General features: G+C 45.0%; 1 protein-coding gene across 2 annotated transcripts in view; it reads left to right on the top strand.

The window, feature by feature from the left end:
- Positions 1–17,008, top strand: part of SLC24A2 (solute carrier family 24 member 2) — a 237,159-nt gene that overhangs the window by 173,514 nt on the left and 46,637 nt on the right. For both annotated transcript variants that reach the window (XM_019934886.3, XM_019934887.3), the window contains 2 exons: positions 14,967–15,065; positions 15,840–15,958. In XM_019934886.3, the coding sequence (XP_019790445.1) occupies positions 14,967–15,065; positions 15,840–15,958 (218 nt within the window). The remainder of the gene's footprint in view (positions 1–14,966; positions 15,066–15,839; positions 15,959–17,008) is intronic.

Genomic DNA, 17,008 nt, shown 5'->3' on the forward strand with positions numbered 1-17,008 from the left:
GGCTTCCTTACTAAAGTTACTTTAAATGAAAATGTAGAAAGTTAGTTCAAAAGAAAACAAACTCATGTGATGGAACAGAGACATTCAAAGGAGAGATGCCTTTCCACCAGTGGCAATATACACAACTAATCATTTCTGCTCTTTGGAGATAAACATTCACAGAGACATGTAGGTAGGTAGGTAAACAGAGATCCTGACTAAGGATACTTTGCAAAGATGCAATGTATTGTCCTAAACTCGTTGCCATTTAACAGAAGCCATTTCTAGAAAAATAATTTCTCCACTATTTAAAAAGTCAATCTTTGTTCATTTGTATAAGGAAAAAAGAAGATAGAAAAGTTTGTTGTAATATCAAAGGCAAAAATAATCTTTTCTTTAATGAAATTAAGGCTAGTTTCATGGCAACCTATTGGCGACCTCTTTACCAAGCTGAGAAACTAATAATGTCTTATGTGAATCATGGTTTCCTCAATTAGTCATGTGGCTGAGTTTTGAAAACCCGCATTATTTCAAAGAAACAGAAGCAACCTAAGGTTACATAGCCAGTCATTTGATGTTCTTAACTGCAGTGAAATATTCCAGTTCTTTCTCAAAGAGAAATTGAATTTTGGAGTACTATTCAACAGTAGTTTCCACTGCCCAAGAGGTATCCTCTGAAAATATAGTCCTAAAACAGGTCCTTGATGCTATCTGTGGCCTTCACATTATATTTTAATCCTGGCTTTGAATGGATGAGACTGTGTTGTATACCCTGATATATCAAGCAGGATAGTTTCAGCTCTATATAGCAGAAAATCCAGATTAACAGTGGTTTAAATCAGATGGAAGTATATTTCTCTCTCAAGTAAAAGAGGTCCAGAGGCAGGCTGTACATGGCTTATATGGAAGCTTCACAGTAATCCTAGACCCCAACTCCTTCCATCCTTCTTCTTCATCATCCTAATATATGACTTTCAACCTCAAGGGCACCTCATGGTCCAATATGGCTGCCACTAGAGCTCCAGCCATCGCATCTGTATTCCAGGAAGGAGGAAGGGCCAAAATTATTTTCCCCAGCTGTTTTGTCTTCCTTGTAAGGAGGCTTCCTTTTAGACCCTCCCAGTAAGATCTGTCCAAAACTCAGTTACATGCCTACACATAGTTCAAGGAAGCTTGGAAATGTAGTATGTTAAGCTGGGTGATTTGCTAGCCCCAATAATTCAGATATTATGTCATTAGGAAATGAAAAAGGAATAGATATTGATAGGCAACTTGCAGTCTCTCCACAACAGAGAAATATCACTTTCATGTAACTGTATGTTGTTGGGGAGGACTGAGACCAGAGCAAGCTCTGTGAGGAAGGTTGAGAGCTCATGCTAAGTTTAAGATGCCTATGGAACATCCAGATGGAGATGTGGAGAAAGTGGAATTGTGGTCTGGAGCTTGGGAGAGAAGTCAGGGCTATAGATGTAGATTTGAAAGTCGTAAAATATAGGTATCATTTAAAGCTACAGAACTGGATAAGAATACCTAGCCAATCAATAGGAAAGAGGAGGCCAAGGACTGAGCCCTGGGGACTCTAAAGTGTAGGGTCTGGGAAGAAGGGAGACAGCCCAGCAAAGGAGACTGTGGTGGGCAGAGGACCAGGAGAGAATGGCATCTCAGAAGCCAAGGGAAGAACTTGTTCTAAAGGAGGGGCATAAAAAGGTGATGGCATCAATGAATTGACCAATGAGATCAAAGAATTTTTGTAATAGAAAGATAAAAGAGTTATAGACAGAACGTGAGATGTTTCCAATCAGGAGTTTGGATGTGGTGGAGTTATTGCTAGTGACAAAGTCTAAGGTCTAACTGCAGGAGTGGATGGATGAGGTGAGCTGGAGGAAAGGGCAGCTGGAAGCGAGTAGGTGAGGGCGGTGGGGAACCAAGTGTTGCAGGGCTCACCACGTAAGAGTTACTGTGGATGGTAACACGAGTAATGGTGGAGAGAAAAAGAGTGAACTGGGTTCTCATATATTCAGGAAAGAGGGAAGGATGACTTGGAAGTCATTTGGGGTATAGGTGGTAGAGTTTATTGGCCTGGGCTTCAAAGAAGGACAGAGAAATGATCTATAAGTGGTAAGGTAGGAGGAATGGAATGTGGGCACTTGGAGAGACAAGAAGTGTCACTTTCAAAGGCCACAGGAGGAAAAGGGCCATCAGGAAACAGCTATGTTTCAGCTGGAACAAAAAGACAACGTTCATAGAAGAGGTTAAGACATAAGAGGTTTACCGATGGCAGGGCTGGGAGGTTGAGTGAGTCCAGGGATTTTCAGAGCCACTTGGTGATAAGCATCTCGATGGTGATGGATGGTGCTGAAGTGAACAAGGATGTAGCATGGGATGGGAACAACCTAACAATGTTTTCAAACTTCTTCCTAGAGCCTCTTTCTTGCAATTGGTTGCGTGGGAAGTTTGCAGTGGTAAAGTGGGGTCTATCTTTCCAGGAGAGAGGAGCTCTGAGGAATCCCCCTGAGTCCAGCTTGGAGTGGGGAAGGTTGAGGAAGGAGATCAGCTTCCTTAATTCAGGGGGAGAGAGTTCAGTCCAGCACAGGGAGGACCTTTCTTACAGACATGGCCAAAGATGGGATGGCCTGTCTCAGACAGGAGTGAGTCTCCCATCTCTGGAGAAGCCAAAGAAGCCTCCATCAGAAGGATGTTCAGATAGTGGACACCTTGATGCCCCTTCCAGTCCCATGTCCAAGATTCTGTCCTGGTGCCTTTGTTAAGTGTGACGGCAGACATTTTGGGTTTGCAGTCTACCCTTAAGATTAACTTGATCTTGCATTTTGATTAAGCTGCCACCCAAGATTGTGGTAGGTATGTTCCTGGGTCATAGCATCTGGAATAAAAGGCTTGTGTATTAGTTGATCCATTTCACAGCCAAACTCTTTATTAATGTGGTTAAATACAGCAAATAGTCCGTTAGATAGTTCCTGTGGAATAGACCCTTAAAAGGACAACCACCCACTCCCCCAAAAAATCCTATATTCTTAGTTACAAATCTAAACTTCTACCACAGTAGAAATTTTAAATTGCAAATTAATTTTAACTATTCTTTTTTATTATAAAAACATTACATGTGCACAGAGGTAAAAAGCAAACATTACATAAGGAAAGATAATAAAAGTGAGTCCCCCTTTTACCTCAGATTCCATTCATTCCTTACAGTTAACCACTTTTATCAGTTTTTTAACATATTCTCTTTTCTTCTATGTACTGTTCTATACCTGGCTTTTGTTTATTAATATGTCTTGAAGATATCTCCGTATTAGCACTTTTTTACTTTCCTCATTCCTTTTTAGCAGTTGCATAGTATTGCACTGCCTGGCTCTTCCCTAGTGGGTTTGATCAGTCCCCTGTTGATGAAGATTTAGGATATTTCCATTTTTGTTCATTTAGTTATTACAATGCTACATGAGCATCTTCTTTGCCCATATAATAAACTCTACTGAATAGAAGATATAAATAAAGATATAAAATAAATGTCTGGAAATAGAAATGACAGATCAGAAGACATACCCACTTCAGACTTCGAATGATAGTGCCAAATTGCCCTTCAAAGGCATTGCACCAATTTACACTCCTAGTAACAGTGAAGGAGCAAGCCTTAAACAACAAATTTAAATAAGTTCTTTGAACAGAGATTCAAACTGACTTCATTCCAAAGCGGATAAGCCTTCATAATGTAACTACCTTCTCATGTTCTCATTGCTAAACCTGACTTTTTACCAAAGTTGATTGAAAGCCAGGGTGCAGTTCTGATGGAAGTCCTTGTCCTTTCTAAATGCAATGACAAGGCAATTCCTCCCACACAGAATATCCAATTTCCACTGCAGCGTGTGCTTTCTTGCCTCAAGGCCATTGATATCCCTATAGAAAGTCCAAGAAGTACACTGCAGGTTAACTTTCTCCCTTCTGGTTACCAACGAGGGTACCCTCTGTTGTGCACAGACACCATTTCCAGCACCATGTTATGTTTCATTCATTCCAGGTTTATGGTTTAACTCATTTGGTCCAACTTTCCATAACCACACAATTTTTCTGGGCACCTGAACAGATGCTGTCTGTTAAGGCTGAGCCTTCTCCGAAAAAACAGATTGAACTCATCAGTTATTAACCACATTACTTTTTTAGAGATGTATTCTTACAAGTCTCTCCCTGGGGCTGGATCTTAGGAAGACAGCAGCCTAGTGTGTGTGCATAACCAAACTAATCAGCTAGTAACCTGTATCAGATCTGTCAGAAAGACCAAACCAGCTGTGCGTAAATCCACGGTCTTCCTGAAAACCAGGACCAAGGAAGTCTTCTCATTAGAATACATCCAGCTCCTCAAACTTCATTGCATCTTATTTTCATGATCTAAACTGTCAGCAGTAAAAGCAGAAAGATTGGACTTGGCAAGTAAAGGCAGACTTTGCCACATTGCATATGTAGAAGGTGTTAAGTGGCAGCAGAAGGCAAACCATGGATGCTTTTTTTTTTGTCTATTTCTGACATCTTCAGAACTGAAAATGTTAAGTTCTCCTTCATCAGTCAAACTTGAATACTGTTATTATAAATTAATAATATAATTCCCCGCCCCCACGAAACTTTCTCTTTGAAAAAAAAAAGTGGGAATCTGTTATACCAGGAGGTTGGCATGTTCAATTAAGCATGGTAAGTTTCTCTTTTGATTAGATCTGAAATGAACTGAAGTATCTCATTTTAGTCATGGGCCACTAAGCCTTCAGTCCCATTTAGTTAAGAACCCACGGCAGGTGCCGGCACTTCTGTTGCAAACCCACATTTCAAATGAGATTTACAGGCACCAGTTTACCATGTAAAGTTGAGGATTCAGAAAAAATAGAACATAAGAATTCAAGTTAACAGACAATTTGCAGACACATGAAATCCAAGTGACAGGAGAGGATGGGTGTACATGAAACAGTGGCTGCTACAGAAAAAAATCTTTCCCTTTATGCCAAGATAAATAACTGGGTAATATATAGGCTCATCATAAGAAAGAACTGTTTTGTTACACTCCGTTTTTTATATACAAGTCAGAGTAACCGTTCAACACATATTTATTGAGCACCTACTATTTGCCAAGTGCTGTGAACAAATCAAAACTCTGCCCAAATGAATACACCAAGGTCACAGCCCATTTGCAGAGAGACATACCCAAGATACAGGCTTTGACAACCTGATTCCGAGGAGCTCTTTTCCACCCCTTAGGTGGCATTGGGGCTGGATGCTGGCAAATCTTGGATCTGAAGCATGCCTGGGTAAAGTGATTCTTTATTGGTTTGCCTCTTAGGTATCCACAGGGTGCGAGGGATGGGAGCAGGGGAAAGAGGTTCAAGCCCTCTATCCGGCAGCCCCTCCCTGGCTCAGAGCTCCAAAGCTGAGATCAGACAAACCCCTTTGAGGATGTTTGTGTGTGAGCCATTTGTATCTGTGTATATGAGATAGAAAGGTTCAGAAAATTAAGTTCCTTAAATAAAACAGGCGACCCAAAATGATGAAGAACAGTAACTCCCAAGCCGTGTCAGCCTCGACTAAGGTCAGTAAATTGGCTCCTTGCCTGAAACATCGTAGTTTGCTATCTGATACCTGTGCGAGTTTTTTGGTTTGTCAAATTCCAATTTTGCCTGAACTTGATTAGGTTATCTTTTTTTTTTTAAAGAGAGTCTCAAAATAGACAAACATTCATTGTAAACACTATTAGACTTTGGAGATTTAATCACAACATTAACTGGGAAGAGAGTCTGGTGAGTTTCCTGCGATGTGTTTCTGGATCTTCCTTCTTTCTCTCCCCTGGAAAAGAATGTAAACTTCAAATAGATTTGCATACAGCAAGAACTCCAAGCATCTCTCTCTCTCTCTCTCTCTCTCTCTCTCTCTCTCTCTCTCTCTCTCACACACACACACACACACACACACACACACACACACACACGGTTCCCTTTGTTGTTTGTGTTAATGTTATATTCATAAACACTTACTGGGGACCAGCCTACGAAGTAAGTACTGGGGGGACAGATGAAAAGCAACATCCCTGCCTTGAGGGGCCCACAGGCCAGTTGGAGAGAGGGTCAGTAAAACACCTCTGAGGCTCTGTGATAACTGCCATGACAGCATCAGTATCAGAGCGGTGTTATAAAGTACCAAGGTGCCTTGCCAGCCCAGGAAAGGGACTCGGGGAGAAGCTTCCTGAAAGATGAGATGCCTAAAGCAGAGTCTTAAGAAGGAGTAAGACAAGAAAAAATAACCGGGGAGCATTCCAAGCCATATGAAGGGTAAATTAGAAGGAGGCAGGTCGGCAATGTGATTAAAAGCTGGGAGACCGATTCAGAAGCTGTAGCCAGCATCCAGGCTGGAAAGGTTGGATCTAAAGTGTTCAAAGGTAGACTCGAAAGGACTTGGCAACTAATTGGATATGGGGGAGAGGGAGACCTCTAAGGTGGCTAGAAAACACTGGGAGTGAGGAAATCACCAACAGAAAATACAAGCAGAAGAGCAGATTCCTAGGAAGGAAAACGATGTATGGAAGTTTGGGGCATGTTGAGTTTAACCATCAGAGGGACTTCCCAGTGAAGGTCCATTGGGAATGGTCCATTGGATGAGAGGATCTGGGCCAGAGATCTGAATATGGGAATCGTCACTATCCAGGCGGTGGTCCACTGGGTCCCTTGGGAGAATGTGAGGTGTGAGGAAGAGGGAGCAACGAGGGGCCCCTGAGGAGTGGTGACACTTAAGGAGCACTCTCGGTACTCCTTGAAAATCAAAGAGGATTTTGAGGAGGGGAGTGAGGAATATCAGATGCCACTGAGATCCAGGCAAGTGGAGGTGAAAAGTGGCCACAGTGGGTTCAGTGGAGCAATGCTGACAAATGGCAGATGCAGAGTTAAGAAATGACCGAAGGAACCCTAAGGACACAGAGGCACCAGCACAGACTGATCTTTCCAGAGGCTTGTCCATGAAGAGAAGAGAGAGCAGTGCCCGCAGGAAACCTGAAGTGAAGGGAACAGTTGCCACATTGAAAGACTTAAGCATGTTTATATACTGAGGGGAAAGGGAAGGATTGAGGATAAGATGACTGATTAGGCAGAGTCCCTGAAACGGCAGGAAATGGGGATAAAGGACAAAATGTCAACCTTTAAGATCCCAACTTTTGAAACACATTGGAAATCTTCCAAAATACTTAGGAAGACACTCTCATATTTCCAATGATAAGGTGACCCCGTTAGGAGAGATGTTGTAGAACCAATTCATATGTAGACAGAACTGTGCTTTACTTGAGACTCCAAAGGTCATTGTTACAGCAAATTATTTTTAAAAACCTTAATAAGGAAATCAGCGTGCTTCATTTCATTATATGATGGGTTTGGCCACCACTTGAGATACGATTATGTAAATATTCTTATTAATTACAAAAACTAGTCCTGTGATTATATCTATAAATATAACTACAATTAAATTACGTTCATCATCTTTATTATGTGGTCCATTCACAAAATATTTACAAAGACACTTTACAAACTACTTTATGACAATACTAGCTTAATTTCCATTATTGTCAATGTAATTTTACAATAAGTGGTTTTACATGGTGTTTCACAAAAATTAGAGGAAATAATTTAGAGGTTGTACCTCAAAAGTAGATTTAAGAATAAGTAAGTAAACTCTATGATCTTGGTGTTTTTGTGCAGGACGAGAATATTATTTTTAATATTTTGCTTTTAAGAATAAAAGTCAGGTCAGATCCAAGAGGAGTTTATTCCTTCAAGCTGCTAGGTAGTGTCTTGTATCTTAGAACTTCCACTATTCTCTGAGTTTCCATGCCCTCCCGAGAAGGCCCACACCATCAGAGCGTGAATCTCAAGTCCTTGTTTCTTGTCTCTCTGGCTCCAGGCTGTGAATGCTACAAGGGCACCCACCAGCTGGATCTTATTACCAAATGTTGCCTGATTCATAGCACAGTCTTAGTTAATATTTGCAGAATAGAAGATTGTGACTTGTACTGACTTGGAAGAAAAGCTGACTTCCCAGGGGAGCTAATATACCGAGAGCCTCACTGTAACTCAGTGACTGCATGTGACGTGCCAAGCACGATTCTAAGACGCTTGTTGAGGGACACAAAGATACACAGATGGCGGAGAGGTCTCTGCCCCTGAGAAGGCTGCCCTCTGGTGGGGAAAGCAGACAGGTGGGCAGCAAACTGAAATAAGGGCTGTGACAGGGGTACAAAGTGCCGTGAGAGCGGCGGGCGGATTTCCACTTGGGAAGATGGGTGTGTGTATCAGCAGAGAAAAAGCTTCGGGTCTGGCCTTCAGTTAGGCCTTGACAAATGAGGAGTATCTTCATACAGAAGGAGAAGCCAAAGCCCAGCTTTCCCCGCCCTGCTCTCTGCTGTGCTCGCCGGGCCTCCTCTTCCTTCCAGTGCTCACCTGGGCAGCCTGGCAGGGGAGGTGCAGGAATGGGATGACTGGTGTCCCCCTCTGTCTTCCATCTCTGGTGCATAAACACCTGGTCCAGCCCATTTCTCCTCTTTACCTTCGGACAGTTCCTGGGGCTCTACGTAGGGACCCTCAGCCCTACTGGGGCCTTGGGCTTGGGTGGACTTGAAAGGATTTACTTTGGGTCATTAGCCAACGAGAAGCACGTGAACCTCATCACCTTGCCAGGAAACCTCAAACACAAGGATTGATTGAGCCCCACTGGGCGCTGGGGATACGGCAGCGAACAAAACAAAACCGATGAAAATCCCTACCCTCGTGGAGCTTGGCTGCTAATGGGAAGCAGCAGATAATCAATAGCAATAAGAATACAGTAAATTAGATGGTGAAAAATGCTTTAGAGAAAATAAGCTGGGGATGAGAAACGCTGGAAAGAAAAGCCGCAAATTTAAATAGGCTGCTCAGAGCAGCCTTGATGAGAAGGTGACATTTGAACGAGTACTTGAAGGAGTTGAGAGAGTGAAGCCCGTGGATCCCTGGGAGAAGAACATTCCAGGTAGAGGGACCAGCAAAGGCCATGGCGCTGAGGTGGGAGGGTGGACAGTGTTTTCCAGAACAGCAAGGAGGCCAGCGTGCTTGAGCAGAGTAAGCTAGGAGAGGGGGAGGGGATGAGGGAGGGGATCGAGGTGAGCTTCACTGGACAGAATTTTCCAGGTCACTGGGAAGACTTTGACTTTCACTTTGACCTCAGCAGCCACTGCAGGATTTTGCACAGAGGAGTGAGTGGCGTGATCTGATCACTGAGACCAGCCTGGGGGACAGAGAGGTAAAGGTGGAAGGGAGACTGGCCAGGAGGCCAGCAGCATTGTTGCTCGGCCCAGGGGGGTGGGGAGGGAAAAGTGGTGAGATTCTGAAATATTCTGAAAGTAGAGACCCCAGATTTGCTGGTGGATAACATGTGGGATGTGAGAGAAGGGGAGGAACCCACGATGACCCCAAGGTCGGCGTTTGCTCTCTGCCACGTCAGTTCCATTGCATGCCTTCTCAGAGAGACGATGGCCTAGCTGCCTGACCTGAGTCTCTGCTTCCAGACAAAAAGACAGGGGATAAACAGGAAGAAAGTTCAGCGCCCTTTTACTTTCGAAGCTACCAGCCAAGCCATAAACTTCAAAGACGGAGACGGGAAAGGCAGAACTGAAAACACAAAAATAGTTTCTAAAACACTGTCTAAGTATTCCCCCCTGTTTCATTTTCCCTTTTCTTCTCCCAAACCAAGGTCTGTTCACCGAGGTGTGTGTGGCCACTCCCTTTACATCTGTAAATCTCTTTGGTCCTATCTCTTCTGTGTTTCTGGTGCTCAGAATGTTCATGGCAGCCGGGAGGGAATCTTAGCTCCAACCCAAAGGGTTCCTGTCCAGCGCTGCTGATTACTTGGTGGGAAAGATGTGAAGGAATTTCCAGGGGTTGTTTTCATTCATTAACAGCAGAAACAGAAGCAAAATGCTTTTTCTTTGAGTAAACAGAACCTCCGAAGGTTATTTTGTGAAGCGGCTTAGAGCTTCTGTTTTATGGCAGAGAGATTGGTTGAGGATTTTGACTCCTCAAATTTTGTTCTTCCAAAATTTGTTCCTATTCATAATAGGCCTTTCTGCTTTGATCTTCTCCCACACTTCCCTGCTGCACCCCCTCAACACACAGTCCCCTGAGGACACTCAGCTGGTATTCTTCTGCAAATTTCAGAGCAAGCTAAACTATATTAAAATTGTGTACTAGGTTTTGACGTGCTAGGTGCCTCATGATTTGAGCAGAACTTGCTATTTCTGCGATTTTAAGTATACAAATAATCTGTCGCTGTACAAAAATACAGCACTTTAAGGGTTCACACTGCAGCAGAGTATATTTTTTAAAGTGGCCTTAAAAAATGTTAAAAATCACTCCTTCTCTCACCTTGAAAAGTGCTCAAAATTGTCTTCTTTATCCCCAGGCACAGAGCTACAGTTTTTTCTTAGATCTGTCCATGTCAACCCTTATGCCAACGTAGAATCCATGCCTAAAATAGTCTATGGAAGCAGTGCCTTTACTGCCAAGGTCTCTTGCACCGGAGGCTGCTAAGCTTCCATTCTATTTTTAAATATCAAGCTTTTTATTTTCAGTAATTTATGGGGTGAAGGTCCTGCATTCACTTCCATAATAATAACAACCCTTTCTGAGTAATTTACTGTATGTCAGGGCCATCTAAACACCTGCTGTGTATCAAACCATTAAGTCTTCCAGCAACTGTATGAGCTGGGTGTTCTATTTATCATCCCCATTTAAAAATTCTGAGCCTGAGACACAGAGGAGGTAAAGCCCTTGTGCATCAGGAAGCTCTTCTGAGCCACCCCGAATCCACTGTGCAACACCAATAGCTCTTGCCTGTACCCTGTCCTCACAGGGAATGGGAGAAAGCTGATGACTCTCTTTTCATTTTAAGATCACGAAGGTATCTAAAACACAGAGGGCCAGCTCCCTCACCTTGACCTTCTTAATTTCGGGAAAGTATAAAGCGATCCTTCTCCTAATTGGTTTTGGAACTGACTTTGGAGGACTCACTGAAAACTAAACACCAATCCGACAAGGCCTCCGATGCTTCCACTGTCGGGTCAGATGCAGCTAATTCTCCAGTCCCGCCTGTGTGGCTTGAGAGAAGAGACGATGCCAACGATTGCTCTAAAGCAGGGGTCCCCCACCCCGGGCCGCACAGCAGGAGGTGGGCAGCGGGTGAGTGAGCAGAGCTGCATCTGCCGCTACCCGTCGCTCTCATTACCGCCTGAGCCATCCACCGCCGCCCGCCCCTCTCCATGGAAAAATTGTCTTCCATGAAACCGGTCCCTGGTGCCGGGAAGGTTCGGGACAGCTGCTCTAAAGAAATTCAGGGGCTTCCCTGGTGGCACAGTGGTTGAGAGTCCGCCTGCCGATGCAGGGGACATGGGTTCGTGCCCCGGCCCGGGAAGATCCCACATGCCGCGGAGTGGCTGGGCCCGTGAGCCATGGCCGCTGAGCCTGCGCGTCTGGAGCCTGTGCTCCACAACGGGAGAGGCCACAACAGTGAGAGGCCCGCGTACCGCAAAAAGAAAAAGAAATTCAGGGCCGTGTCACCCTTGCCCCTGGGCTGTCTGTTGGTTTCTTTTTCCTCTTATTTACAGAGTTTTGCTAATGCCAGGTGCTGTGATCTGTCCTTTACACGTATTTTCTCACTTAAGCCTGCATTTAGCTCAGGAGTCAGTCGTTAACATCCCTGTTCAACAGGTGGGAAAACTGAAGCTCAGAAATATTCATGGATTTACCAGTTCTCAGCCAGCAGAGCCAGTGAGAGAGGCGGGGCTTAAGCCCAGGCCTAGCTGCCTCGAAATCACATCCTTTTAACCGCAATACTGTGCTGCTGTCCTCAACACACACGCATCCTGCGAGGTGTTCTCCCAGCTTGTGGCTTTAGGCTGAACAGGTTCTCAAGGTGCCAGGTCTTCCTACCCCCAAACCCAGAGGGTCCCTTTGAGAATCATGTTCTGTGCTCACTCTTGTCCTGTCAGCATGATCCTCCCAGCTTTTCTCAAAAGGTGCCCTGTGGTGATTCCAGGGGTGTCCACTGAACTGGGATGAGGATGCCTTGCTGGCGAGGCTCTGCCCCACCACCTCAAGGAACTCGCCTGTGTGCTAAATTCGAAAGGTGGGCCTTCACCTTTTCTGTGTGCTGCTTTTCTAGAAACTAATCTCTGAAAATCCTTTTAGGCCTTGGAGCCGCCATTGTCAGCACTCACAAGGCAGAAGGGCTGCCAGGTGCTGCAAATTGGGGCAGAAGTTGTATTAAAGAAGTTGAAGGGGTGGGTGGACAAGAGCTGCTCCCCAGGCAGCCTCTGCAGCTTTGCCTTGCTGCCCAAGGGCTGAACCCCTAGAGAAAACAAGTAAGGTCTATCCCTCCCATTTTTCCATAGCACAGAAAATCTGAGGTGCTCCTGCAGTGGGAAAATGAGTGACACACAGTCTAGAAAACCCTTGCTGGTCTGTGAAAATGTTTGAGAACCTATGAAATCCCAATTCTAGAATCATTTCCCTACCCTGTCCTCGCACTCCTCCTTTAGAGAATTTGGGGAAACCAGCCCACGAGTGACAGTGGCCAACACCGTTATGAAAGGTGTTTCCTGGCAGAGGGAGTGGCCAAACCCTTCCACGCTTTGGGGCCCCTTTTGTTATCATTTCTCTCTGGCGTTCATCTGAGCTCTGAAAAGATCCTTGGAATCACACACAACATGTGATTAACTGGTTTCTATCAAATATTTTTCTCTGCCATGTTTCATGACTTTCGGGCATGACTTGGATTGGATTACTTCACGTTTTATTTCCCCAGGCTTGTTTGTTTCCTCTTCTGAATGCTCTCTTGCTTTATTATTATTTTACATATAATTTTTAAATAGCAATTGTTGATCATAGAGCTGCAGAATGTTCTAAGTTCAAAGACAGACCCCCAATCCACAGAGTAGCATTATTACTAGAATCATCACCTTCTATAAAGTTTTAGAACCTCCCTTTTCCTCTTCTTGCCTTTCCAGCAGATGATTTGAGGACTTCTTAGGGTTGTCTTCCACAAGAAGTACCCCTCTTTAGGCTTCAGGCTGCCAAATGCTGAGAATCACTCTTCATTATCCAGCTATCTACTCCCCAAATAAGACTAGATTCGGCAGCCAGGAACGTGTCTTGCATCCATGCTCCCTGGCAACCTCCAGACAACCCCAGCTCCCTGCCTGTTTCCTCCTTCTTGAATTCCTTCTTTTTCTCTCCTTTTTCTTTTCTTTTTTTTTCCCTTCTTCCCTTTTACCTCCTCCTTCTCCTAGTCCCCAGACTTCTTTCCTTTCCTCTTTTCTTCCCCGAGTTTTCCTTGGAGATTAAATAGAAATTCAAATTACCTTCCAGCGTGGGGAACCTGATGCTGACCTTCAGCCTCCCTCAAGGATGGACATCATGCCCATCACTAGTCCTTCCTCCTCATTCCTTATGAAGCCCAAGCCACATACTGACCCACTTTTCTCTGCGTCATGTTCCTCTTCCTGCTTCCTTGGAGGGTGTGCCCAGCAGGGCACATTCATTACCTAGACTAAGGTACTTACCTGCTGGAGGCTACCTTTATGGTAGCAGGCATCTAGATTTAAGACTAATGAAGCTTGCAAGCAGAAGGGGCTCTGTCCCCCGTCATTTTCACCATTGAAGTCAACTGGTCCCACTCTAGTTTACAGCTTCTGTCATCCCCAGCCAGGCACACAAGTCACCTCTATGACCACTCCCCAGGATTTCCGTTCACAAGGAGGGGTGGGGTGCGGATGCCAACCTGCCATGCCCCATCCTAGGAGGACAGGCTCTCCAAGAGAAACATTTTTGGGCTTGATTTGGCTTGGTTTTGGTCTAACTAGAAAAGTAGATGAGCTCCTCTGCTAATATGCTGCTAGAGAACCCAGCCAACCCCCAATGCCTAGTGGGAAAATTGTAGGAGTTGTGATATTTTCAGGGACTCATCATATCTGAATCTAGGCAATAATCAGTCAGTTTCAAATGAGGCTCCTTTGTACCTTGAACGTTCCCGGGGGAAAAAATTAAGGATTAAAAGAGAAAGAAAAATGCGCTATGTTTCACATAAAGTAATCTCTACACTTTTGCATGCTTTTTTCTGTGCTTGTTGCATGCATTTACCCATTAATTATGTCAGTAATGGAGAAGAAATGAAGCATTACTTTTGTGGTACAGCTGTTTAAAATGATTACTTTGAAAATGGTATTTTTTCCAGCACCTTTCCTTAAGCGTCTCTTCACCAACAGACATTACTTGCTGTGCTTAGTTGCTCACCCTTTACCCTAAATCCCCAACTGGAATCAGTTGCCTCCCTGATGCTTTAATTGCAGCTGACTCAGCTAATTCGAAAAGCTGTGATGCATCCCAACTCCTGTAGAAATTGCAGTGTTAATCAAGATAAATGTTTGAAAACCAAAGTCAAATCAAAGGACCCCTGGACTTGGCTTTCCATGGCCAATTCTGGGATGAGCATATAATTCCAGAGACACAGCTATGCCTCCAGAGCAGTTCTGTTTCTCTAGAAGCATTACTTTTGTGGTAACAGCTGTTTGAAATGATTACTTTGACAATGGTATTTTTCAGACCTCAGCTGTAGAGGGAGTTTTGGTGATGATTGGTGCTTTCGTTTTTTGTAAGCAATTGGGAGGGAGGGAAGAGGTCACCTTTCATCTGTGATCCGGCAGCTTGAGGTTCTCAGAGAACTGGGCTGAAGAATCACAAGGTAAGAAAGTACCCTTCTTGCAGGTCATAGGGCCTTTGGGCTGGGCAGAAAGGAGTGGGTGCCGCTGACCGGCTCCATAGCTGAGGAAGCCACGTTCCTGCTTCACCAGCGCTTCGCCATTTGCCACGAACCTCTCTCTTTATCTTCCTTCTCACCTGTCTCCTTTCCATTACTTTCTCTTGCTTCAGGGAGGTTCAGAGAAAAGGCTTCAATTCTCCACAAGATCGCCAAGAAAAAATGTCAGGTGGATGAGAACGAGAGGCAGAATGGGGCTGCTAACCATGTGGGTGAGTCCGGGAGACTTCCATCCCGTGCCTTTCCTGAAGTACATGGAGGGGGGCAGAGAGACAGGACCCAGTGTGGACACCCCAACTCAGTGCAGACACAGAACCCCGCAACTCAGCCCTTTCCTGGGTGTCAGGAAGAGTCCCACTTCCCCCTCATGGGTATAGGGCATAAATAGACACAATATATCACCTACCCCCAGGGGAACTTTAAAAAGAGCAAAACGAGGGCTTCCCTGGTGGCGCAGTGGTTGAGAGTCCGCCTGCCGGTGCAGGGGACGCGGGTTCGTGCCCCGGTCCGGGAGGATCCCACATGCCGCGGAGCGGCTGGGCCCGTGAGCCATGGCCGCTGAGCCTGCGCGTCTGGAGCCTGTGCTCCGCGGCGGGAGAGGCCACAGCAGTGAGAGGCCCGCGTACCGCAAAAAAAAAAAAAAAAAAAAAAAAAAAGTCCATGCTCATGTTCTTGAATGGCGAGTTGGTCAGTTTGCCTAGAGAATGCATACCCCGGGAGTTGATAGGGTACTCAAGCTCAGACATCAGGCCAGAGGGGATGCCAGAGAGCTAGTGAAGAGAGGAAGAGGGCTGAGTACACTAAAAGGCATGGAGGAGAAGGGTAGAAATCCTTTGCCATCTGACACTACCTCAACCCTGGGCCTTATCACCCCTCAGAGACCACTACCTTCTCCCTTGGCCCAAGATAGGGTGTTCTTCTCTATATGGCTCTTACTCCTACTTGACTCCATTTGCTTTCTTTGTATGTACCTGATTATGTCACAGAAAAAATCGAGCTCCCAAACAGCACCAGCACAGAAGTGGAGATGACACCATCCAGTGACGCTTCGGAACCTGTACAAAATGGAAATCTCTCCCACAGCATTGAAGCCGCGGAAGCCCAGGTATGCCTCTTTTCCATTGCTCTTCCGGACCGCCGTTCGCGTCGATATTCTAGCCCAGCAGCACAGACTTAACGCTCTCCTTGGAGGCCCCAGCTCCCAGCTGGGTGGACACCAGGTGGAGTCATCCATCCTCATGTATATTTCCCAGTACCAGCCGGGGCACCACATGCGTCAGGCTCTTCCTTTATCCAATAAGTACACATATTCTCTAAGCCACTGTTTCTCAGGGTGAGATTGGAGGACTCATGGGGATAAAAATGCAGATCCCTAGCCCACATCCCAGACCCGATGAAACTGAATCTCTGAGAAGCAGCACCCAGGAATCAGCATTTTTAACTCCCTTCCCTAGTGATTCTTAGTAGATGATAAAGTTTGATCACTGCTGCAGTCTAATCCTTTCTCTGTCTTTAGGGCCAAGATTAAGTAACAGAGAAACCACAGCCATCACACCTTGGTTAGCCCCCTTTGGCCTTCCCTGTCCCTGCAGTTGAAATTAATCAGTACTCTGGCCCAGTCCACCATTCAGTGTTGCAACCATTAGATAGTTTGATCTAATGGCTATAATATTTAACATTTATACATACAGTGTGCCACGACTTTGGTGCTAGGTGCTTTAAACCATCCAGCTGAAGGTATAGACGTTTAATATCTCCATTTTATAGCTGAGGAAGCCAAAGCTTAACAGGATGAAGTAGTTATTCGGGATTACTTAGTTTGTAGCTATTAGAAATGAGATTTGATCTCAAGACTGTCTAAATATAGTGTCTGTACTATTTCCACCAAGCAGCACTGCCTCCAGACCACAGTTGCTCAAAAAAGTAGGCAGAAGCAAAAAGTAGGTGGTGCCTGTTAGATTTCTGGATCTCACCCTCCTCAAGTGAATCAGAATTTCGAAGGCATAGAGCCCTAAACTCACATTTTAATCAGTCACCCTGGGTCAGTGTTTCTCAAACTTTAATGTGCTTAGGAATTTCCTGGGGGATCGTGTTACAATTCAGGATCTGATTTGTCAGGTCTGGAGTAGGGCCCAGAGTCTGCAATTCTCCTGAG

This window comes from Tursiops truncatus, chromosome 6, assembly GCF_011762595.2.
Source record: "Tursiops truncatus isolate mTurTru1 chromosome 6, mTurTru1.mat.Y, whole genome shotgun sequence".
Lineage (NCBI taxonomy): Eukaryota > Metazoa > Chordata > Mammalia > Artiodactyla > Delphinidae > Tursiops > Tursiops truncatus.